The 23,710-nt window shown below is 36.1% G+C and overlaps 1 protein-coding gene across 1 annotated transcript in view; it reads right to left on the bottom strand.

The window, feature by feature from the left end:
- Positions 1 to 448: 448 nt before the first annotated feature.
- Positions 449 to 23,710, bottom strand: part of LOC146137355 (structural maintenance of chromosomes flexible hinge domain-containing protein 1-like) — a 42,466-nt gene continuing 19,204 nt past the window's right edge. Inside the window, exons 22-43 of the mRNA XM_083394867.1 lie at positions 22,996 to 23,111; positions 22,335 to 22,478; positions 21,632 to 21,749; positions 20,697 to 20,809; positions 18,637 to 18,782; positions 18,098 to 18,302; positions 16,989 to 17,153; positions 16,223 to 16,428; positions 15,031 to 15,188; positions 13,894 to 14,006; positions 12,832 to 12,997; positions 11,645 to 11,754; positions 10,067 to 10,225; positions 9,221 to 9,341; positions 8,729 to 8,883; positions 7,525 to 7,698; positions 6,208 to 6,309; positions 5,374 to 5,572; positions 4,588 to 4,658; positions 3,889 to 4,060; positions 3,436 to 3,594; positions 449 to 2,412 (exon numbers count right to left, since the gene is read on the bottom strand). Of these exons, the coding sequence (XP_083250993.1) occupies positions 2,330 to 2,412; positions 3,436 to 3,594; positions 3,889 to 4,060; positions 4,588 to 4,658; positions 5,374 to 5,572; positions 6,208 to 6,309; positions 7,525 to 7,698; positions 8,729 to 8,883; positions 9,221 to 9,341; positions 10,067 to 10,225; positions 11,645 to 11,754; positions 12,832 to 12,997; positions 13,894 to 14,006; positions 15,031 to 15,188; positions 16,223 to 16,428; positions 16,989 to 17,153; positions 18,098 to 18,302; positions 18,637 to 18,782; positions 20,697 to 20,809; positions 21,632 to 21,749; positions 22,335 to 22,478; positions 22,996 to 23,111 (3,155 nt within the window). The 3' untranslated portion in view covers positions 449 to 2,329. The remainder of the gene's footprint in view (positions 2,413 to 3,435; positions 3,595 to 3,888; positions 4,061 to 4,587; positions 4,659 to 5,373; positions 5,573 to 6,207; positions 6,310 to 7,524; positions 7,699 to 8,728; positions 8,884 to 9,220; positions 9,342 to 10,066; positions 10,226 to 11,644; positions 11,755 to 12,831; positions 12,998 to 13,893; positions 14,007 to 15,030; positions 15,189 to 16,222; positions 16,429 to 16,988; positions 17,154 to 18,097; positions 18,303 to 18,636; positions 18,783 to 20,696; positions 20,810 to 21,631; positions 21,750 to 22,334; positions 22,479 to 22,995; positions 23,112 to 23,710) is intronic.

Below are 23,710 nucleotides of genomic sequence, written 5' to 3'. Positions count from 1 at the left end.
TTACCTTAACATGTCAATTGTTTTTTTAGATATTTTACAGAACAGATACAAAGGTGTACCGAAAAAATAGTACATCAGCAAAGGAGTCGAAAAAATAAATTTAGTAATTAGGATGTAAAAACTGTTTTGACTAAAAGGAAAAATCTTCAACGAAATATTTAAAAATCTTTGAAGACAGAAGTAGAAATTCTTAAATTAGTCAATTATAAAATTCTTTATAATTAAACAGAATCTATTCCTTAACAAAATTATCAATTTGGGGAAAGACTTATTTTTTCCGCTACCCCACGTCAATCTCCAAATATTAATACTCCGCATTCGCACTTCAAACTGTTTAAACATTTACTAACATTTATCCCCAAATAAGCAATATCACAATAAAGGAATCTTTTCTGCCAGGCAGTGTGCAGACTAGAGTGAAGGAATTCGCGTTTTTTATTGTTTAAAAGGCAATTTACAGCCAAAGAAACGAAAGCTCCTTCAGTAGGGCTGAAGTGGTAACAGTGAAAAGACGAAACGAGAATAAAAATGCGTTGAAAGTAACAAAAACGCGAAAAACATCGAGTTGGCAGTCGACTTCATACAATCGGTGAAGATAAAAAAACTCACTAAACCTATTATGGTTGCGCGATTGATCGTAACTAAGAATGTGCGATAGTGTTTTATTTATTCCGATATATTTTGGTCAACAAGTAAGTTTCTTTTGTTATCGGATCAGCACCGATTCCAAACCGATATTATCGGACATCGATAAATCCTAATGCTTCAGCGATTTTTCTAAATCAAGACAAAAAGTTGCAACCTTAACCTACACGTGAACAAATCACTATAGGATTGCTTTAAAGGGAAACAACCACAAAAATTCACTAAACTTTGAAGTTTAGCTAAAAAAAGCTTAAAAACAAGGCTTTGAAAGCTGAATCGAGTAAAACCTCGGAAAACAATAGATTATCCAGTGTTACGAAAACACGCGGCAAAAGACATGACCTCGAATGGACTGTGTTTACGTAAACGAAAGGATAGCATTAGGGATGAAAGCACACGAAAAATTAATGGCGATTTTTCACGTTTGCATCAGATTTTGAAAGAAAGTTGGCAAAGACAGTAATAATTAAAATACTTTTGAAATAGAATAAATGATTCGTAATATCCCATGTCATTTACTAGTTTATCCTATTTAATGGTGTAATTTGACTAATTTGAGCAAAACGAGTTAATTACGCCAATAACGAGAAAGTGGCAGTGAATTGGATGTAACTGAATTTAAGACAAATCTGAAAGTAGTAGATCAGAGGTCGCCAAACGTTTTTCATTAAAAGACTGTTAGGCCTGACCATCGAGGGTCAGATATAATATTTACGTCGAACTTTACCAACTTTATTAATTATTTTCATTAAACGAAGGAAATATAATTAACTATATCCAATAAAAACTGTAGTGAGCATTAATAAATTGTCGTCTAGTTTAAAATTTCATATAAAATTTTGTTTTAAATGGCATCCGGCAAACATTTTAACTGTACTTCATCTTCATTGAGGAAATCTGTCGCGGGCTGGATCTATCCCGCGGGCTATTTTGGTAAACACGGATCTAAATATGGCAGCGGACCAAATTAATTGACCCTTATGGCCGTATTTTGATGACCCCTGCAGTAAATGTTTTTGTTGGACGACAAAACAAAAGGTTTTAATAGAAGGTAAAAGTAGAAATTTCCGAGTATAAGTTATTCTTTCAGGTTATAAATTTGCTTTTGTTTCAAGCATCACAGTTGCCTCAGGTTGCTGTCCTACTATTTTTTGATAAACGTACTTTAATCGTGGCGTGAATTCCCATATCAATTTGGTATCGGATCGGCACCGATACCTCCCTGGTATCGGACGAGAACCGATACTACCACTTGGTATCGAATATCGGCTTCGATCCAATAAGATCGGACATCATTACTTAAAGCTTTATTATGTATGAGCAGTTGAGCACGATGCGATACAATTTCCGTCTTTGAAAATTGGGTCTTTTTAAAAGTGGTTTATAGAGCCAAGTTTTTTGACACAAAAAGTGGCGTATAAGGTCTGTTTAAGGCGGCCATTTGAACTATAGTGAATGGCACACGAAATTGAAGTTGAGTTTGAAATTGCTTTGCAACCGTCAAAATTTAATCAAGCATTGAAACCTTGTTTAGGGAAATATGCTGTTGCTGCCGGATTTTACCAGCGGGGCGTAGTTGGGCGACCCTTGTTGAAAGGTGATCCTTTCCAACGCGTTGGTCGATCGTTTTGAACGATATTTTTATCCGAACGAGCAATGACCCGTGTTTTGGGGAGTTGAACTTTCACCTCTTTGATCGTTTTCTTGGTTTGTCCGATTCCATGTTCTGCCTAGGTGGCAGTAGAGGGCGAGATGCTTGTTGTAGACCTGAGAATTAAGTCTTACTTTAAAAAACATATTACGTACTTACTATTAGAGTCATATCTTAACGACCTTCAAAATCATAGTAAGTACGGAAATCGCAAATAAAATGAATTTGTTATGTTTCGGGAGATTGCTTGAGATTTTGTTTAATGTAAGACTAATAATAGTTTAGAACAGGTGTCCAACATGAGGCTAATAAAAAATGACACGCAAGCCCCTTAAAAATACAGCCAATTGTCAAAAAAGCTAAATTTATTATACAGCCAATTGTTTATTTACAATACAAAACAATCCCAGCAATTACGACCACAAACAATTACTTCTGATATTATAACACTGTACTGTTTTTATTTTTTGTATAAAAGCGCTTTTAATATTAAAAAACAATAGTTGCTAAACTTTGACAGGGAAAGAAGTTTTAAGAAAAAAATTGGCACGTCGGCATGTTTGAGTTGGACACCCCTGGTTTAGAAGCTTTAAAACATATTTTACACTGTGATTTTTTCCAGACATAGTTCGGTTTCCCTATTGCGCAATTTTTTTAATAGTGATGGGCAATATAAAATACTTTAGGTCAATAAAAATTAATCTAGTTTTTAATTAAAGAACAGATGTCCAGGGTGTATGTACCAGATATTTCAAAAAAATTTATGGTAATTCTAAAGCAGAGCTGCGGTGTCGGACTCCGGACTCGAATAAGACTAGTAAAACTATCCGAATCCCGAGTCCGACGTGCGCATGCGCAGTACCAAATTTTGAAACTCATATGACCGCCAACTATAAATAGTTAAGATAGAATATGGTGGAATATTTTCCAACCGTTGTGAATGGATGATGACACCACAATAAGGGATTGGTGTATGTACTATCCCCCTTATATAGTTCGGTAAATTGACGGAATACAGGAGCGGACGGACTCGGGACTCGGGTTATTTTTAATCGGCTTCACAGTCCTGTTTTAAGCGCGATATTTTGTGTCCAAAAGGGTTTTCAAAACTAAAAAAATCTGCATCATCTCCAACTAACCAATCTTCTTCTCGATCTCGTGGAGTCTCTCCTGGGCTTCCCTCAGTTCATCTTCCTTCCTCTTGAGGTCCTCCGGATCAGTGGACTCCTCCACGATGTCAAGCTCCTCCTGCGAAGATTCAAGCTCCTCCAGAGACGATTTGAGCTCGTTCAGAAGTTCTGCGAATTTACAGCGATTTCACATTACTGGAATTTTATAGAAAACAACTAGCATGTAGTGAGGTTCGAACTCACGAACTCCGGATGGTAATGGCTTACGATTTACCAATTTTGTTTCTCTTTGTGTAAGTGGGTAGAAATGTCTTTTTCAAGATGATGTCAGTTTACTCGTTCTTTTTGGCTTTAAGATTCATGTCAAACTAATCACATTAGTTTTGTTTCTCTTTGTGTATTGTACATAGTTGTTAGAAAGTTTGAACAACATCAACCACTGCTTTACTGCTTTATACGCACCTATCTGCTTGCAGCATTCGTTGTACTTGCTGGGTATAGGTGCCCCGAACACTGCACCCCCCAAACGCTCCATAGAGGGGGCTTTGTTCTGCGACCCCCCAAACTTTCCCACACTCCTTATACGGTCACCGGTCCGTGTCAAAATCGTCGGGCAGTTGGTCTGCTTGACAACCTGGAAGTACAAAAATGGAGTTAGAATATGGGTGATGGGATTCGAACATGGGTACATTACCCACCGGTGTAATCTTCCGGTCAGCGGATATTTCAAAGGTCAATTTTTTTTATATAAATTTTGGTGATTATGTTTTTAAGTTTTATTTTAACAATAATTAAATTAGGTTAACACAAAACTTTTTATCCGTCCCGTGATGGCCAGCCCTTATAGTTACCGTCCCTTTATGAAAAACGTTTGGTTACCCCTGGTTTATAATATGAGTGATGAAGTTAATCAACAAACATACATGTAAAGTCTATAACAATATTAGATTGTTCCCGATTTTGTGTTATAAACTACGACCCGCGGGTGTATTTCTTTCGGTTCCCGCGGGTTATTTCCTAAAACAATATTGGAAATTAACTTAATCAGCAAGAATACATGCATGGGACAAAGAAAATTAGTACAATCTTTTTTTGCAGTTTTCACTTACCGCTAGGCTTAACGCGATTTTAATGGTGGTAAGTTTTTAGAAAAATACTTACCATCTTTCTGTACTCGCTAGCTGTATCGAGGTCGTCCATTATGAGAGTGTCGCCAAGTAGTACACCGAACACTGTAAGATAAGAAGACAATTAACAGGTTGAACATATGCCTATTAAAAAGCAAACTGGATTGAAATCAAGGTCAAACGTTATTCACAAATCTATATATATATTTCGCAAAAATGATTGTGTTTCTTAAACTTTTTCAACACGAACCCCCTAAAAATGCTTTTGTTCTCGTGGACCGGGGTCGGCGTACAATGTTTAAAGATGACGTCATAAAAATGGATTTCATAAACAAGTAGAACTAGGAAACCTGTGGTTTTCGGGGCCAACAAATTTAAAACTGAAATGAAGTCTAAATACATTTAAGAAGATGGTGCCGAAGCGCTTTTTTAATTGAACTTTTTTTTTTAAGAATACGTTGCAGTTTGGATCCCTTTAAGCAAGTCCAAGGAATCCAGTTTAAAAACTTCTGGCCTAAGTGGATCAACCGATTCCCTAATTTAAGACGAAGTGTAAGGAATGCACAGGCAATACAAGCGAAATCATCAAAAAAAAAAAAAAGTCTGGATATTTTTTTACTTGTCTGTGGGTTAGGAAGCGCTAAACTAATGTGAAACAGCCAGTGGAACAACCCGAACTCACCGATTCGACAACTCAACATTTCGCCCGAGTAACACCAGCATTTCCCTAATTTAGAACAAATAAATGTAGCCGCAGTCTCGCTTTTCGCAAAATAAAAGTTTTTTTTACAATTTAACAGTGAAATTTCCTCGCACTCACCGATTCGACAACTCTCTTCGTCTTTCGTGAATTCAAGCAGTTTCCTCGCGTATACGGGGTTTCCCCTTACGTTCTTGCTCTTGATACCGGCTCTAAGGTGGGGGAGGGGCTTGTTCCAGTCGGGGGTGTTTTTCCGGGGTACGCTGTCCAGGGGGAGCAACTGTTGGCTGCCGTTTGTCACGTGGTGGATCTCGCGAGCCTATGACGTCACAATATGTTGAAAACGCGGGAAATTTGAAGCTTTTTTAAAAGTTATAAGCGACATCGGTTACAAACCAGAGATTGAAAAAGGTTTTCCTCGAAAGGAAATTTCATTGCTGACGTCACACGACTCACACGCACCTTACGTCATCATTTGTGACGTCAGTACGACAAACGACTGATGGAGCCAAAACAAATCAATGAGGAATAGAGTCTTAATGTAAAATGTTAAGCATATTAGGGGATTCGGAATGGGAACTTTTCTGATATTTTTACTTAATTTTTTATTTTATTTTGCGACAATTTAAATTTTAATAGACACAACGCACTGTGCGCAAAATTTACCGAATTACAATGCGTCGTATGAATAAAAATCTAGTGAACGTATTAAATTGCTTACAAATCAAGCTGAAAACTATATCCCTAAGATCGCTTTATTTAGTTCAAAAAAAAAAAATTTAACTTAACTATTGCATTTACAACTTCAAGTTTATTTTTTCCCACCCGACGAGCAATGCAATAGACACACAAAGTAACAAAAAATGCAATATCGTATGCTGAACTGATAAGGAAATAGAAGGACTGAACCACTTGTCAAGAAGCTCAAAAACAAAAACATATAACAACCCCCACCTTTTTGCTTGTCTTTGTGATGAGACAATCGAGATCTCCCCCCATATGCCACGACAAGGTTCGTGCCACGTCGTCATCTTCTATCAAGGCAAGTTGACCGACCTGGAAATAAAGTTTGAAGCAGTTTCAGCTTTGCAATTCATTATCAAGCTACATTACAGATCCGTGAATATTAAGGTAGTTAAAAAAAAACTTTTTGTCGAAATTCAGTGGGGGCCCCCTCGAATTGTTAGGTTGCGTTTAAAAACCACACAAACCAAATCTCAGCACATTTGGTTCAGAATTAATCGTGCTACGTCAATTGGAAAATTCAGCTTTAGGTTAAATTTAAAAAAATAATTACGTGTGTTTTGCTGGAGGACTCCGGAGTCGATCAAGACCACAAAACTACCAGAGTCCCGAGTCGGAAGTGCACGAATTTCGAAACTAATAAGGCCACCAATAGTATATTGTAAAGGTTTATAGCATATGGTGGAATATTTTACAACCATTTATTGTGAGTGGATATAAGACACCCCTATGAGTGGATTGCGGAATATGCACCTTAATTATGTTACGTAAATGAGTGAACTACAGGCTGTGGAGTTGTATAGTCGGAGCCGGACTCGGGACTCGACGAAATCGCACATTTAGCCGGAGTCGGACTCGTGTTTACTTTTATTTTAACCAACTTTGCAAAAGGATAATGTTTGGACCGCATCGGGACTCTAACGACCCCGGTAGTCCTGGGCAGACTTGGTCTACTAGATAATTCTAGTTTTCTAATTCATTGAATTAGAGCAAAATGCGGCTAATTCTAATCGAATTATGAATTGCCTGTGTGCTCTAATTCTAGTTCTAATCTAATTCGGATTTCCCAAAACTGCTACTTGGTCCAACGGCATTTTTAGTCACTCAGTTGAAACACAGAATTTCAATTAAAACTCTTTAGTTGGAACAAGTTTTACGTAATTTTTACAGTATAAAAAGCATAAAAAGCCTTAAAAATTAGCACACACATATTAACCATTCACATTCTTATAAGAATACTTTGCGATTAAATTAAATTGGTTGTATGTGATTCTAGTTCAAATTCTAGTTAAAATTTGTTTTTTTAGGAATTCGGTGATTCTAATTCTAATCTAATTTGAAAAAAACTCAAAACAATCTAATTCTAATCTAATTTAGAAAAACCGAAATGCTCTAATTTTAATTCTAATCTAATTTTAAAAAGCTAAAATAAATCTAGTTGTCCAAGTCTGGTCCTGGGACAGTTCGGCAACATCCCAGGACTGCCGGGGTCGTAAAATTTCTACTGAATGACGACGATGTTTTCACCTTTCCAAGCACGGCTCCTCCAGTGTCCTCGTACTCCCGGAGGAGACACTTCCTCCTCGGATGTTGGAGGATCATGTCGCGGTCAGTGGCGTACAACGACACCAAGCGATCAACTCCCGATGCGTCCGTTGTCTTGGCAACCGGGATGCCAGATTTGGAAAGATCCGCCAGAAGCTAAATGGGTTGCAAATATTTTTTAGAAAATAAATTTAAAGGCATTGATGTTGAAAATAAATACAGGAACATTCAAAACGTTAACAATATGCTTTCTACTTCAGTAGTGTATAGGCGTAGATATTCATTCTACGTCTAACAACAACATTCAGCTTTTATCTTAAGATTTATTTCAAACGTTCAAAATGATACCTACTTCTAAATGGGCTTTGAAATTCATTCTACGCCCTACGTCAACTTTTAACCATTATCTTAAGATTGATTCGAATAGTTCGCAAAGCTGTTTATATTTCTCTATGGGCTTTGGTATTCTTACTACGTCTAACTACGACCTTTAACCATTAAGCTCCAATATTTAAAAAGACATTTAAAGACTTCTTTCCCGAAAAATATACATTATACAGGTTTTTAAAGACCGAAATTCGGATCACGTGTTTTACATCAACCCGAAGACAAAGCAGCACCAATGCCATGGCCATTACAACAACAAAACGATGCAAAATTGTTTTACTGGGACATTTCGAATTATCTTTTTTCAAAACCATTGGAGTTTTGAAGTTACCAAGACTTTGTGGCATTCTTGTATAAGTAAATATTCGACTAATTTCGTTAAGCATTCCCGTAGGCATCTTGTGTGCTATGTGTGGGTGCCATTATCGTTGGCCAGTACGACTCACAATGTGTATATGAACTCTTCATTTGCTGAAAAAAACTCTAAGCCTTCTTAGCTCTGTTGTTAGAGGGACGGTTTGACCGAGGTCGTGAGTTTGATCCTCACAGCAAGCTACTATTACAAACAAGATGCAGCAGGCAACGGTGTCATGGTCGTTTCTCGACTCGCTCCCCTCTAAGCCTGTGTAGTTCGGTTGGTAGAGCGACGGTCACGGTATGACCGAGGTCGTGCGTTCGAACCTCACCACAAGCTCGTTGTTTTTACCTTGACCTTGCTTGCACTGCAATCCTGACCGAATTCCAAAGTCTTTACGAAGGCCTTCGGTGTAAGACTCAAGAGTCACATTTTTTCGCTCACCTTGTCTCGTTTTTGCTGGCAGTTGTCCCTTCCCTGACGCACTTCCTTAAGTAGGCTCTGGTGTGCGTTGAATGTCTCCTGGTAGGTCTTAACAGCGTGGCTCAAACTGTCCCTCTGGCGGGCCAGGGCGCTCATCTGGGCGTGTTTGCGGGCGTCTGGGAATGAAAATACCAACCATGAAAAGTTCCCGATAGCAGAGACCGATATATCGATCTTACCGATATACTGGTATCGGTAAATTTTAGCCGATATTTTATGTGAAATTATTATGTAGCGTTTACTTAAAAGCAAACAAATTTTCCTTTTAACTCCGGAACAAGAATTGATTACAGATTAGACGGTGGTATATAAATGCTCCAAATGAATGCAATATACTATTTGTCGGCCACGCATTAAATACGGAATGTTTTTCAATACAGGTTTTTGTTTTTATGCTAAACTACAATAAAGTTGCAACATTAACCTGATGTAAGGCATATTGTAAAAACTTACCGTTGTAGAACAGGAACTTTAACATGTAAGGTTCCACCTGTATGTTTGGGGAAGTGATCTCACAATGCAATATATACTGGGATCCGTCGGTGCCAGGAGAATTTTCCTGGAGGAATAAGTTCTGCAAAAAACAAAGGTTCAAATTATAAAAAAAAACCGACAATCGTCAATTAAAATTTACGGAAAAGCGTATCAAAAAAGCTTTAGCTTCAAAAGGTATGTCAAAATAAGTTTATACAATAAGTTCAATTTTTACTTTCTCTTGATTATTCTCAGAAAGTAATAAACATGAAACAATCAGGAGAATTGTTTAAATGTTACCATAGAAGAATATACAACATAAGTCATTATGGTTGAAAGTTGTGGGTATTAGGTTATAGCCTTAAAGCTTTAATTTTTTTAACAGCAATGTTAAAATACACGTTTGTTACAACTCATTACTGAAGTACAACTTTATAACATTAGAAAAAAAACTTGTTAATTTTTTTATTGACAACGTTAACGTATAATTGCTTCAACAAAACATAAAAAAATGATGTCAACCAGGCAACAACGCATCCCTAAACATTGATTGAAAACACACTTCTATAAGTCATTTCAAAAACACTTTCGCAAAAAAAAAACAGCTAAAACTTTTCATTTGGAACGCAAAACAAGGTTTTTCCCAACGATTTCAATAAAAATATAAAAAAATCTACATTTCGTTGTTGAAAGTTTACTTAAACTTTTACACTTATGATTGCATTAGGTATTGCCGAAACGTTCGTAAACAACCAAATGTCGATTGTATTGAACATTATGGCTATATTATTTTTATTAAAACGTATGCAAAACACAATAAATCACCTGCAGGTGAACTTCGCCGCTCTTTAGCGCCACGTTGAGGCGAGTTGACTTTCCCTCGAACTTTGGGACTTCGCTAGAGTAGAGGCTCTGATCGCACGGTTGAATGGTCACAACCACTGTACCGTCCATTCCACTCGTAACTGAGTTGCCGAGTTTGTCCTGGAAAGGTAAAACTGGTTTAATTAAGGGTTGTGCGGGTTGAAAAAATACACAGCTGTAATACACGACCCTTAAAAACGTCTGAAATAAAAGGTTTTTGTATACCTGGGTCAGGTCATAAGTTTTCAGATGTTTTGAATTATCCTTCCATTCTAAAATTCTTGGTACTAAGCAGGGCTGCGGAGGTTAAAAATAACCCGAGTCCGACTCCGGCCAAGATTTTGTCGAGTCCCGAGTCCAGCTCCGACTCTACAGCTTGTATTTTACCCATTTACGCAACTAAATTAAGGTGGATTTTCTGCAATCCACTCATATTGGTGTCATAATTGATCCACCCGCATTACATGGTTTAAAAATATTTCACTATTTGCTATTACACTTTTACAACTTATATTTTGCCGCCTAAACAGTTTTAAAATTTGATACTGCGCATGCGTCGGACTCGGGTAGTTTTGCGCGGTCTTACTCGAGTCCCGAGTCCGACTCCGACTCCGCAGCCACTAAGTTTTCAATAGATAATTTTGGGTTACTTTCTTACTGTTTAACAGAAATATTTTTCGCTCTTAACTTCCCACTATTGTGTTTTAATAAACACTTTTGTAAATTTGTGTTCTGCGCAACAGTGTCTTGTAAATACGTTTATTAAATTACTAAAATATAAAGCTTAAATTAGCAGTGAACTACAAAGCAAGCTAAACTTGAAATAGCTTATCGATTGCTTTTTACTTTTTTTACTTTTTTAAGTATCCAAAAAAAGTATTTCATCTCTATGGTTGAAAACGGAAATTAAAAAAATTTGCAAAAAAATCTAAATTTGGCAAACCTGGCTTAATTAAATAGCAAAAAGTGTGCCGGGTGGTGCGGTTGTACGTAACTGGCTTTCATTTTGTTTATTTTTAGGTATGAGGCGATATAAAAAATATTTTTTAAAACAATGTAAAAAAATTTACTTAAAAAACAATGCCCTGTATTTGCATTAAAAGATACTCGAAAGTGCAGCTGTCCGGTTAGAGACCAAATTACGTGATCTCTACGGTTAAAAGAAAATTAAAAAAATTAAATTTTTAAAAAGTTTGTCAAATTCCAAATTTGGTAAGTATATGCATCGCGCCATTCAAAAATTCTTCATATTTGTCAAAAAACAAAATGCATTTCGTTTGTATGTTAAAAATCCGCAAATAAATACACGAAAATACATGTAAATTAATCTTAAAGGGGTAGAGGACATCGAAATTGATGGCAAAAGTGACGAGTAGCGATATTACCACTTGGTATCGGGAATCCGTTTCGACAGCCTTAAACGATTCTAATAAATAAATAAACAACCAACTAAGTTACACAACATTCTGTAACACCAAGTTGCCCAATTTAAGTCAAAATTCACGACTGTAATTATAACCAAAATTACTGAATTCCTACCTTAACTTGCAGCTTGAGACTTCGTACGAGAATTCTGTTAAAAGCCACTTTGGCGTTGGACACGGTTGGGGTTCCCGGTTCCGTTGTGGGGGTCAAACTGGTAGGGGGTCCTGCAGTAGGGGGGGGGGTTATTATATTGGGGGTTAGCTAAGAAGGGGAGAGGGGCTTTTAACTGATTAACAGCGGTTTGGTGACAAAGGCATTGAAGGTATTTTCATAAAGTGTTTATAAAACTCCTAAAACAGTGTTTCTTAACCTATGCGTCGTGACCTGAAATTATGTGGCGGTGAGATTTGGTTTGGATGTTCTCAAGCTTAGACTTGTCAAGCTTGGTTCAAGGCAAAATTTCTCAAAAATTTGAACAAATTAACATGTTGAATATTAATATTTTTGAATTGTTTAAAGCTATTTTCTTTATTGCGTTTTGCCCAGAATAAGCCTACAAAAAGAAAATATAATGAGGTCGCTAAAGCTTTGCTGGTATACTTACGTTCATTATTTGGGCCGCCGCAAAAAGCCTTGAAACAACGAATTATAAAGTTTGTTATCTGACATAAAATACATCTCGGGCTGATTTTTTCATACGAGTGAAACGAAAAACTATATTGTTCTAAGATTGGTGAATAATGCAAAGCAGAGTTTAACTGCTAAAAATTTGCCCTAAAGTCTTTTCGTGCGGTTAGTTTAAACTTAAGACAGTGATAAAAAATATGATGCCTTTTAAAAACTTAAGAAAAACTGCTGAATTTGGCTTTGAATCGTAAATTTTCGACAGATATCTAAAAGAAACATCTCTTTGAACTTTAATTAATTCAAACTTATAATTTTAACACGGGTAAGCGGACAAATAACCACTGCTTCAGCTAAAAAATCTAAATACAGTTTAAGCCAAAAAATTTTAAATTGATGACAGGCCAAAACTTGATTAAGATTTGACAAAAATGGTTAAAATCTATTGGCTTGTTCTCATTACAACAACAAGAAATTACACGCCTAAAATATATTTAATCCAAAAAATTAAGTATCTCTTTCAACTTTAAAACTTAAATAGATTCAAACTTATTATTTCCAAAACGCATTAGTGGACATTAAAAAATTGAAAAAACACTGCTTTAGCTAAAAGAAAATCTTAATAAACATTTAACTAAAAAAACAAATATTGTAACGACAGAAGAGCGGTAGTTTACCAGGCACAGTTTTGAGAGTGAAGGAGTCGGTACAAAGCAGGAGGGTCTTGGCCGTTCCGGACGAAGTGGTTCCAATCACCGCCGTGAACTCCCCTGACGTATTAGGCGCTCTGACGTCATCAAAAGTATGACGTCCCTGTGTGGCCACGGCGCGATGCCAGTCCGCCTGTCGAGAAAGACTGGTTTATAATTTCAACTTACAGTAACTACTTGGAATTCAGGGACGCCCGATACTTGACATTTTATTCCGATCCCGGTGCCCGATATTTTGGACAAAAGTATCGCGATCCGATAACAAATGACGTCATTATTATGCTCAAAAAGTTTACAAAATTGCTACCTAAAACCAACTTTGAAGGACCTAATACCTATTCTTCTTAAGAACCAAAAAATATTAGAAGCAATTAAAATAGGTTTTTGTATTACATTTCCACAAATAAAGGTCGTGTATGTCAATATTAAGATATTTTTTTTAAATATTGTAAGTCACGAACCTATGTTTACAAAATAATTGGTCATTGGTCGAGCTTACTTCCATGTAAAATAGGTGGAAAGCATTCATAGCACTGTGGTCTGTGTATCGCAAAAAATATTTAGAGAGCTGAGCAGTGTTTTAGAAAGTTGATTCTTAAACACTTTAGTTAATACAAACCTAAACCAAAAAAATGAACTTACCACATGGTTGCCACAGATTTTTATGAAAATTTCAAAGACATTTAAAATATTTTAAAAGAAAATTTATAGTTTATTAAAGACTTATAACTAGACGGCTCTACGTTTTTGTTAATATAATTTTAACAACATAACAGTATAAATGTCATGTTCAACACAACTAAAACGATTTTTTTAAGTGCACATTCTAAACACTATTTAATCTAGGCAATGGGCATAAACTAAATTCAAAGAAAGACTTTAAAAAAAACTTTGGGTGTTTCAAGACTTTTCAAAACGTGAATTAATTTAGACGTTTGAAGCCTAAAGCAGCAACTTAAAACAAGCGGTATTAATTTTGAAACAGTACCCATTTATATTAATAAAACATATATTTTACACAAGGTCTACCCTGCTCGGGATCGACTTGTCCTTGGTCTGCTTTCCCTTCCATATCACCATGGCGACGTGGGGATTCCCCGTCACATTAGCGCCCTCTTCCGACATAATGTTGACCTCGAAAGCTGCAAAAAAGTTTTTTTTTACAAAACCGTTCGTATTATATGCTTGATAAAGTGGAGCCGCTTTTTTAATTTTCAACTTTTCTGGCCTAATTGTATATTAGGAAAAAAACAGGAAATACAACAGGCAGATTGAAGTAGAGTACTGTAATTTAATGTGTCAGCATTAACAGATCTTGTTGATGATCTATGAACAACGTTGGACATGTAATTATATTTCTACCAAGCCGAAGCACCAATTGCTATCCACTTAATGAACAACAATATTAAAAAAACGTCATTTACATCACTCGTGAAACGTAACAAATTGCAAGCTAATTGTTTTATGTGAATAAATTCAGATAAATAACACAATTTTATAAATATCTTATTTAATAAAACACTGAAATTCAACTAAAGGTATTTGACACAATGAGTTTAGTCCAGGCCAAGTTGTTTGTCCAAAAGACTTAAGTCAAGCGAAAGATTTCAAAACAATGACTTAAGCGCACTTAAACCCATTCATACATTAACTAAAGTTCAAGTCAGATCATTTGTCAAAAAAAACTTGTCAAGTAAAACCAAGATTCCGGTGACTTGAGTCTTTAGACCAGTGGTTCCCAAACTTTTTTGGCTCGTGGCACACTTTTAACAGAACAACAATAGAGTCATTTTACAATCGCCCTTAACACACGACCAACTAAATGTAAGTGTCTCAGTATTACTAATTTGTAATGGGTAGTGCATATTTAAGTGTAAAATGTTTGCGTGTATGCCTATTTGTAATACTAGTACACAGTATTTTCCGAATTTACAAAAAGTTTCGCGGCACACTTGACAATCTATCGAGGCACACAGTTTGGGAATCACCGCTTTAGACAACTGACCGGACTTAGGAATTAAGTCACCGTGCCAGCACTGAAATGAATTCATACATAAACTTAAGTTATTGCAACACTGCCCAAACATGACGCACTCATCCGGTATATAACTTTCATAAATCTGATAAAATCGGACTCTTTTTGACGTCTATACCTGAGGCACTTACCCGGCCATTGAGTTCCAGCTTCCACGGTTGTTTCTTGCGGTGTTTCCAGCTTCACACTGACTGGTGTTTCGGTGTTTGGGAGAACTGTGAGCATTAGCTTTGGTCCTTCAAGCGTGTGTCGGTTGTAAACCACACGAGGCTGTAATGTGTAGTCGCCGCTGTGGAAAACCACTATTGATTATAGTTTGGGCCCAGAAATGATTGTGGTTAACTAGGGATGTCCGATAATATCGGATCGGAGCCGATACCAAGAGGTGCTATAGATATTCGTCCGATACTACGGTGGAATCTTTGTCGATCTGGTACCAAGTTAATACAAGAATTTCAGCTGTGACTTAACCTTTTCAAAAACACTGTAGGTTAACAACTATAGAGATAACTATACTTATTAACACTGGAGCAAGTTCTGGCTTAATAAATTGGAAATATGGCTTTTTTAACGTTGCAATTTTGTCTATTTTAAAATCGATTTTTCGAAGGTAAATATCGACCAAAATTTACTGATACCGATATATCGGTAGATGCAAAATATCGGCCGATAATATCGGTAAACAAGCTTCAACGTCCTTATCGCGTTTGCCTTGTGTTTCTTAATGCATTTTTTGTTTACATTCCCTGAGGAAGGCATCCCGTATAGACAGTTCTAACGTCAGGTAAAAATGTCTCCTTTGTATACTAGAACAGTGCTATTTAAACTGTTTTTTTAGTTTTTTTTCATCCCTAGCATCTATCTCCAGATTTCATTCACCCTTGTCTCATGATATGATAAAACGATTTCGTCTATATATAACAGCGCAAATGACTAATGTCGTTTCGATTTTTGGTAAAATCAACTCAAGCTAGTTTTACCATTGCAAATCTACAATTTCACGAGTCCAGAAATATAAAGCTACAAAATCACAAAACACAGTCACCAAATGTTTGTACTTTAACAATCAGTGCAAACCAACTTTACTATTACAATAAGCAAAAAAAAAACAGTTCAGTAGTCGATTTACTGCGGAGCTATCATACATTTTTGACGGTTCACCCTTATTCACCCCTTTTGATTGGTTCACCCCTGCGAAAAAATTGTTAACCTCGGGGTGAACCATTCACCAGTTTCAGAATCACTGTACTAGTATACCTGGCAGCAACAGTATATTTCAAGAGCATTAAGATAAGGTTGAAACTAGCCATACTTCTAACTCACCATTTCCCGGTTATGGAAAACTTCTGGAAAGTGGCTTTTCCGTTTTTGTCGGTTTTCAGCATCCCAGGTGCAGGGGTGAGTCGCAGACTAGGGTCTTTCCCCAACAGTACCTTGCAGCCGGATTCAGGAGAGGGGTTTCCCCACCCGTCGAGTAGCTGGATGCCGAGTTGGTCTCGGAGTCGAGTTGCGCTGAGTACGGAAACCGGCTGTACGAGTTGATAAAGTTAGTGTAACTCTGTCATAGGTTAAAAGTAGCCTTTAGGGTTACAAATATGCCTTTAACTAACATCAAGAAGTTAAGAGTTGTGCGTAAATTGGATATATGAATAAGAATATATAAATAAAAGACTACATACTTGAACGATTTGTTGTAATTATTTCAAAGTAAGAGACGTTGTTTATTTTCTTTACTTCTGTTTTTACAGTTAGTAGACTTCGTAAAATCAGATCCTATAATACTTTAGGTTAGTTTGTTTGGCTTTAACCGGAATCAATAACTCCGTTGTTACGCCAAAAGGGCTAAAAATTAATCTAACTTTTTGAATTAAATCCTGCAAATCTCTACAATTTCCTCAGTAATCAACATTATTCATGTTGTAATATTAGTACTATTAAAAATATAGTTTTGCTAATTTATTATGGCAATGGCCTTAAAATTCACTTAAAGTCTGAAAACAAAAAAAATATACTAGGAAATCTATTTTAATAAAAAGTGATTTAAACTGTTAAAAAAAAACAATATTTAAAAAAGCGAACAATTCTCGACCTTTTCGATGTCCGGCCACCCGTTGACCTTGAGAGTGACCGGAGTGCCAGCGGTCAGTTGAAGGACGGCGTATTCCTTTATGACGTCACCATAGGTTGCCTGCAGCTCGCGGCCACCTAGTGGACCCTGGTTGAACTGGATGTCGGTGATGATCAACTTGTCGTTCTGTTACGTTACAAAACACAAGCGTGACGTAACAAAGCAATAACAATAAAAGGAATATTATTGTTTTGATTTAAATAAGGCAAGCAGAAACTAGAAAGGACCTTTAGCCGTCAAATAAAGTTAACAATCTTTTTAAAAATAGTTTTCGTAAACTAATAAACACAAACATGGTTTTGAACAATTTTATGAGACATTTATATTTCGGAAAATTCTAAGGAATTCATTTTACATCGAAGGTGACACGAGGTTTACAAGTCTCCGATTGATTTATTAAAGATTTAAGGCAATGTGTTGTATTTTGCTCAATTTATAAACGGCGCTAAACACTCTTTTTTGTTACTCTTTAGATTTAAGTATCGTGATTTGATCCAATATGTTTAAACATGCAAAATATGAATAAAACTGAAAAGTTCAAATGTATTTTTTTTACTTTTTCTAACGCCAAAATTGCTTTACGAAGAAGTTTTTACCTTACCTTGTTCACCTATACTTTATAAATTTTAAGGTAAAAATCGCTTCTAGGAGTAATCATGGCTAAAAATTTCCATATTCGTTTGGTATAGGATCGGCAGTAATACTAGCCCATTATCGGACGAGGCCGATACTACCACTTGGCATTGGGTATCGGCACCATTCCAAAATTATCGGACGAGTACCGATACTACCGCTTGGTATCGAGTATCAGCTACGGTCCGATATTATCGGACGAGTACCGATACTACCACTTGGCATCGGGGTATCAGCTACGGTCCGATATTACCGGACGAGTACCGATACTACAACTTGGTATCGGGGTATCAGCTACGGTCCGATATTATCGGACGAGTACCGATACTACCACTAGGCATCGGGTATCAGCTCCGATCCGATATTATCGGACATACCTACTTGCAATGCTTAAACACAACACCAAATAAATTACAATGTTCTGTAGAAATTCGTACCTCCAGTGTCTTTGTGATCAGGCTTTCGTCCAGACCATCAGCGGTGACCTTGACCTTGTCGACCTGGGCGGGTCGGATGTGGAGTTGGTTCCCGAAGTTGTCGAGGAGGGTTACCGACACCGGTTCCCGACGTACCATCCCCAGACGAACGTCCCTCGTCTCGTGAACAATTATCTTCAGACCAGAAGGCTCCCCTGCGACCGGCCTGCAAAAATTAAAAACGGGTAAAAAAGGGGTGATTCAGGAAATGGAGGACTGATTATTTTTTGTTTGGTGCTAAAAAGCGTTTTGTTTTTAGTGATTGAAATCAGGGCTTGGAAGCCGGACCTCTGGGTACATGCATATTGCATAGTAATGTTTGGTTTAGAGGTCGTAGTTAAACGTAGCACGAACATCAACGCCTATACAGAAGTAGGTAAAATTTTATAAACGTTTTAAAGAAATCTTTATTCATTTTCAACATATTAAAGATTTATTCGAAACATTCAAAATGCTACCCACTTTTGTATGGGCTTAAATATCCTTAGAGTTAAGCTTACTTAAGTTTGAAGGCAAATTCCACGGTCCTCTCCCCCATGTAAGCAACTTGACAGAACTTTGTGTCCGACACGTTGGTAGGCACTGTGACGTCAGGTAGCAACGAGTTGGCGATCTCTGACGTCATCACTTCCCCGATCCAGTTCACCTGAAAACGTAAATGCAGAAATCGTGATTATTTTTTAAACAAATTGCACGAAATCTAATAAAAAACAAGAAAATCTTAATTTTTTTATTTTTTTTTTAATTTGACTTGAAGTCAGGAAAATTGCTAAAAATTGTGTTTTTTTTATAAACAACTTTATATTTTTGTACGAATCTTGCTTTTCTTGTTAAAATTTAACTTTGGTCGCAAAGGAATGCAAGATTTGCGATTAAATTGCACGAAATCTTAGAAAAAATATAGTTTTTTTGTATTTTTATTACATCACATTTGCCTAAAAAAAACCGTAGAGGTAATTTTAGCAATGGTATGCTAATTTAAACGTAGGTAACCAGCGTAACTGCGTCGGAAAAGGGGTTCTCAAAAGGATATTGCTTCCTTAACTTTACTAAATTTCGGAGAAACATTGCACAGAACAGATCTTAATAAATCTAACCATGTTAAGACGGTGACCGAAGTGAATTTAAACGGACAGCAAAAACAAATAAACAAGTTCTTGGGAAGGGTTTAGTTATGCGCAAATCAATGCGACAAAAGGAATGAGGATTTTTTTAAACAAGTTGCACAAAATCTTATTAAAAACAAAAGGTGTCTGTTTTTCTTTTTCTTATACATTTTGTACAAATCTTGGTTTTCTTATTAAAATTTAACTTCGTCTGAATTGTTTGCACTAATAATAAAAATATTTTAGTAACCGGAATAAAAAAAATTCCGTTACAACGTTTCATAACGTGCCTTAAATTAAGTACTTTTTTGTCATAGTTTTTAAAACTTTGACCAAGTCAGATTTTGTAATGTGCGCAAATTTAATAGAATAATGTATAATATTGAATCCAAAAGCTAAAAAGAAATTGCGTTCCACCTTTTAGAAGTGAGGTTTAAATATATTCAAGTCACATTAACTGACTTGTTGGCTTTGACATTCATTATTAAGCTACAATACAGATCTGTGCATAGTGTTGTAAATACAAATAACCTATAACTTGTTTTAAAGCCATTGCAGGCTAGAAAAACACCTAGCCTGCAGAGGTTCGAACTCACAAGTTTTTGCACTAGTAATGAAAATATTTTTTATACCTTTAGTAACCGGAATAAAAAAAATAAATAATTACAACGTTTTACAAGTCTTTATAATTTAATTAAATTAACAAAATAATTTATAACTTTTGTCATAATGTTTAGAAGTTTGAAGAAGTCAGATTTTAGAATATGCTTAAATTTTATCGAAAATGTATAATAATAAATCCTGAAGCCAAATAGAATTGCGTTCCACCTTTCATAAGTGAAGATTGGATGTGTTTCAGTCACATTAACTAATGTTGATACAAGTGCGTATCGAAACGTTTATGACGATTACTAGACCTTTTTGACTCTTGCATTTCTTTTCCAGTTACCTTACAGACCAGTGCGTAGTGTACCTAAGTATAAATAACTATAACTTTTGCCCCCTTCAGTTACAACCTTTCTGAAGTCCGGTTTTGAAATGTGCCTAAATTTAATAGAATAATGTATAAGTTTGATCACAATCTTTAGAAGTTCACTGTAAGTCTTTAACAGACTAAACGGATCAGTCGATGAATTAAGAATATTCATGCAAGGCAGGCTAGAAAAACAACAAGTCTGTAGCGAGGTTCGAACTCACGCCCTTGGTCATACCGGGACCGTCGCCCTACCAACTGATCTACACAGGTTCAGATAGGAGAGCGTTACCATCACAAAACAACCCCATAAAGAGGTTCTAAAGTTATGCGTCAAGTCATTCGCAAATCAAACAACAAAGTTTAAAAGATGACAGTTGTTATACACGTGTGTGTGTGTGCGTGTGTGCATCTTTCACCGGGTTTTTAAAAGCTCGATACTTATTCTTCCTAATTTGCTACAGGGCCAAACAATACCGACCTTAACATTGGCCGCCAGCCTTTCGTTCATCTCCACAACTCGACTCGCTTCATCGAGAAGCCGAAACGACAAGTTCGACATCGTCTCACCCGCCTCCCAATACACGTCCTGACCTGCAAGCAAATGTCGTGACGTCATTATCCACGACGCCAGGCACTAGGCGTAACGTTATCAAGGTTGGTTTTGAAAAAAATTGCGCAGCGGTATCCCAAACAGATTCTTTTTTGTTTTTTTGTTTATTGAACAGGACAAGAAAATTATGACGTCATTACCCGTATAGATGACCTCATTCAATTTAGAAAAAAAAAACCCAAAGTATCACGTGAAGTGGATTAACTAAGAAATACAAATTCGCAAATTGGTTGAGGTCTGTCGAAGTAATTTGCCAAAAAATGTATGGAAAATGTCATTTTAATCAAACGAAACTTAAAAATCGCTACACATAGAGATTCAACAAAATAACTTGAGAAACGCACCGTTTCGAACTTAAATCAGCCAGTACAGTCTTAAAACTTATATTATAAAATACGCATTTCGCCAATTAAATGGCGTCATCAGTTTATCTTAATTCTAATGAATTTTTTTATAATTTTAGAACTTTTATTGTCGACATTATGCGTTCTGTTGGAGGCCAAGATTCTGTTGTAAAAACACACTTTAATCAACATATAAAAGGGCGTATCTTTATGGAATCCAATCCATTGGCAGCAGGTTTATATTTGTCGGTTACTGTTCCTCAAAGTTTAAAAACGCCCCAAAAACACAGGATCAGACATTTTTAAAGAAATATGTATTTCGCCTACAATGGCATCGTCAGTTCCTATAAGTGAAGTAATGTACACAAAACCTAGTGTAAAAAATGTCTGAATTTGGTTTTACGCGGGTTTATAAACTTGGGAGTTTTATTGTTAAATCAACGTAAATATCACCCGAACCTTGTTTGAGTCTTGATGGTTCGTCTTCTTCCGACATGTTTGGGTCCTGGTGGAAAACCTGGATCGATCGGATCTTAGTCGAAGGTTTCACTGTCAACTGACACTCAGTAGGTTTGATCTGGAAAAAATAATAATGTTAATTGATTAAAAAAAAATATGGTCCTCCGTTAAGAGTATTTTTTTTGCCTTCTGGTACATTTATAAGTATATTCTTTCAACATATTGCTTTATAACTGAAAACCAATGGTACTGTTGACAAATTGTAATTTTAAAGTTGACGATTTTCCACACAACCATGTTTTTAAGAAGCACGGTTGTGTGAAAGCTCAGCAACCTAAAAATGCCATTTGTCAACAGTGCCATTGGTTTTCAGTTTTTTTATGGAATAAAACAAATACAGCTTCAACCAAGTTTTTCGCCCAAAATTTAAATATGCGACTTTAGGTAGCATTCCCCTATTCAAAAGAAGGATATACCTCGATAGAAACGAATGAAGATTTTTGTCTTTCTACACACTCCACAATTAAGTTTTACCACAAAATGACGTTATTGCTATCATTTACATTTAGCTCCAATCATTAATCATTACAACTTTCACATAATTACGTTATCCCACATAACTATTCAACCATTTTCGGTATCCAAATTATGACGTCACCGTACCCCTACTATTACGTTACAAGAGCCGCATTGTGCCACTCACGTGCTTCTGCCCCTGTATGTCGACCCTCCCCTTGATGTTGTGCACTTTGTTTAGTTTCTTCACTCTCAGCTTCCCGGCCAACTTGCCGCTTCCGTTTTGCGAGCAATTGCAAGTGAAGGTGGGAAGGTCCTTGCTGCCCGTGAACTGAAAAAGATGAACACAAGACATTAGCTGTTGCTACAAGGCATAGTAATGATAATAAGCTATTTTTTTGCATGATATAAACAAAAGACGGTTATGATTTGCTGTTTTGTAAGTAGTGGCCTCCAAAAACACATCCAAAAAGGATGAATTTAAAAAAATGTATTAGTTAAGATCACATAGTTTCTCTAGTACTGTTGATTATTATATAAACACTTTATTTCTTGGATGACTTTTGCTTGATTATTCCCTTATTTATCGCTTAAGCATGGCAAGTTTGTATACACGATTAACACATAAAAAAATATAAATAAAATCAATAATTTGGGGATCATGATTTCGTAATCAGCCTAATGCTAAGTTTTTGATTGACGATTTTATTGCTCAAAAAAATTTTTGTTTAGCGACTTATTTTTGTGAGATTATTTTTCGGTTAAGATTATGTTTTATTTTGCCGAAAAGAAAACATGCCCCAACTAGATATATTTTAGATGTGTGAAAGTGATTAGGCAGTTCGTACCTTGCACTGAGCGATCAGCTTCGATTGCGTTGTAACATTCCCAGAAATGTCGACAACTTGAACTCCCAGCGAGATTTCAGATCCGTTTTCCAAGCTTAAGTCTTGTGGCACGTCATCTAAACAACACCAAGTTTGACGTGGTAAGAATAACAAAGCACATACTGAGGTAGACACGATTTTGTCAACGTTTTAAATAAATCCTAAGGTGACTGAAGGTTGCAGCAAGACGTAGGATGATTATCGAAGCAAAATTGAACTGGGAAACATTTTGTAAACGTTTTAATTATTTCATTATTCATTTTCAACATGGATCACAATAAGTCTATGTTAAAAAAGGAATAAAGAAACGTTTAAAATGCTGCCTACTTCTGTACGGGCCTTGGTATCATTCAGACTTGGACAACTAGATAATTCTAGTTTTCTAATTCATTGAATTAGAGCAAAATGCGGCTAATTCTAATCTAATCTAATTTATGAATTGCCTGTGTGCTCCAATTCTAGTTCTAATCTAATTCGTATTTTTCCAAAACTGCTACTTTGTCCAACGGCATTTTTAGTCACTCAGTTAAAACACAGAACTTCAATTTAGATTCTTTGGTTTGAACGACTTGTATGTAATTTTTACTGTCTGATAAGCATAAAAATTAGCACACACATTTTTACCATTCGCGTTCTTATAAGAATAAATTGCGATTAAATAAAATTGATTGTAAAT

Source organism: Ascidiella aspersa, chromosome 7 (genome assembly GCF_963924565.1).
Source record: "Ascidiella aspersa chromosome 7, kaAscAspe10.2, whole genome shotgun sequence".
Classification (NCBI taxonomy): domain Eukaryota; kingdom Metazoa; phylum Chordata; class Ascidiacea; order Phlebobranchia; family Ascidiidae; genus Ascidiella; species Ascidiella aspersa.
This window is presented reverse-complemented; position numbering and strand designations above follow the sequence as displayed.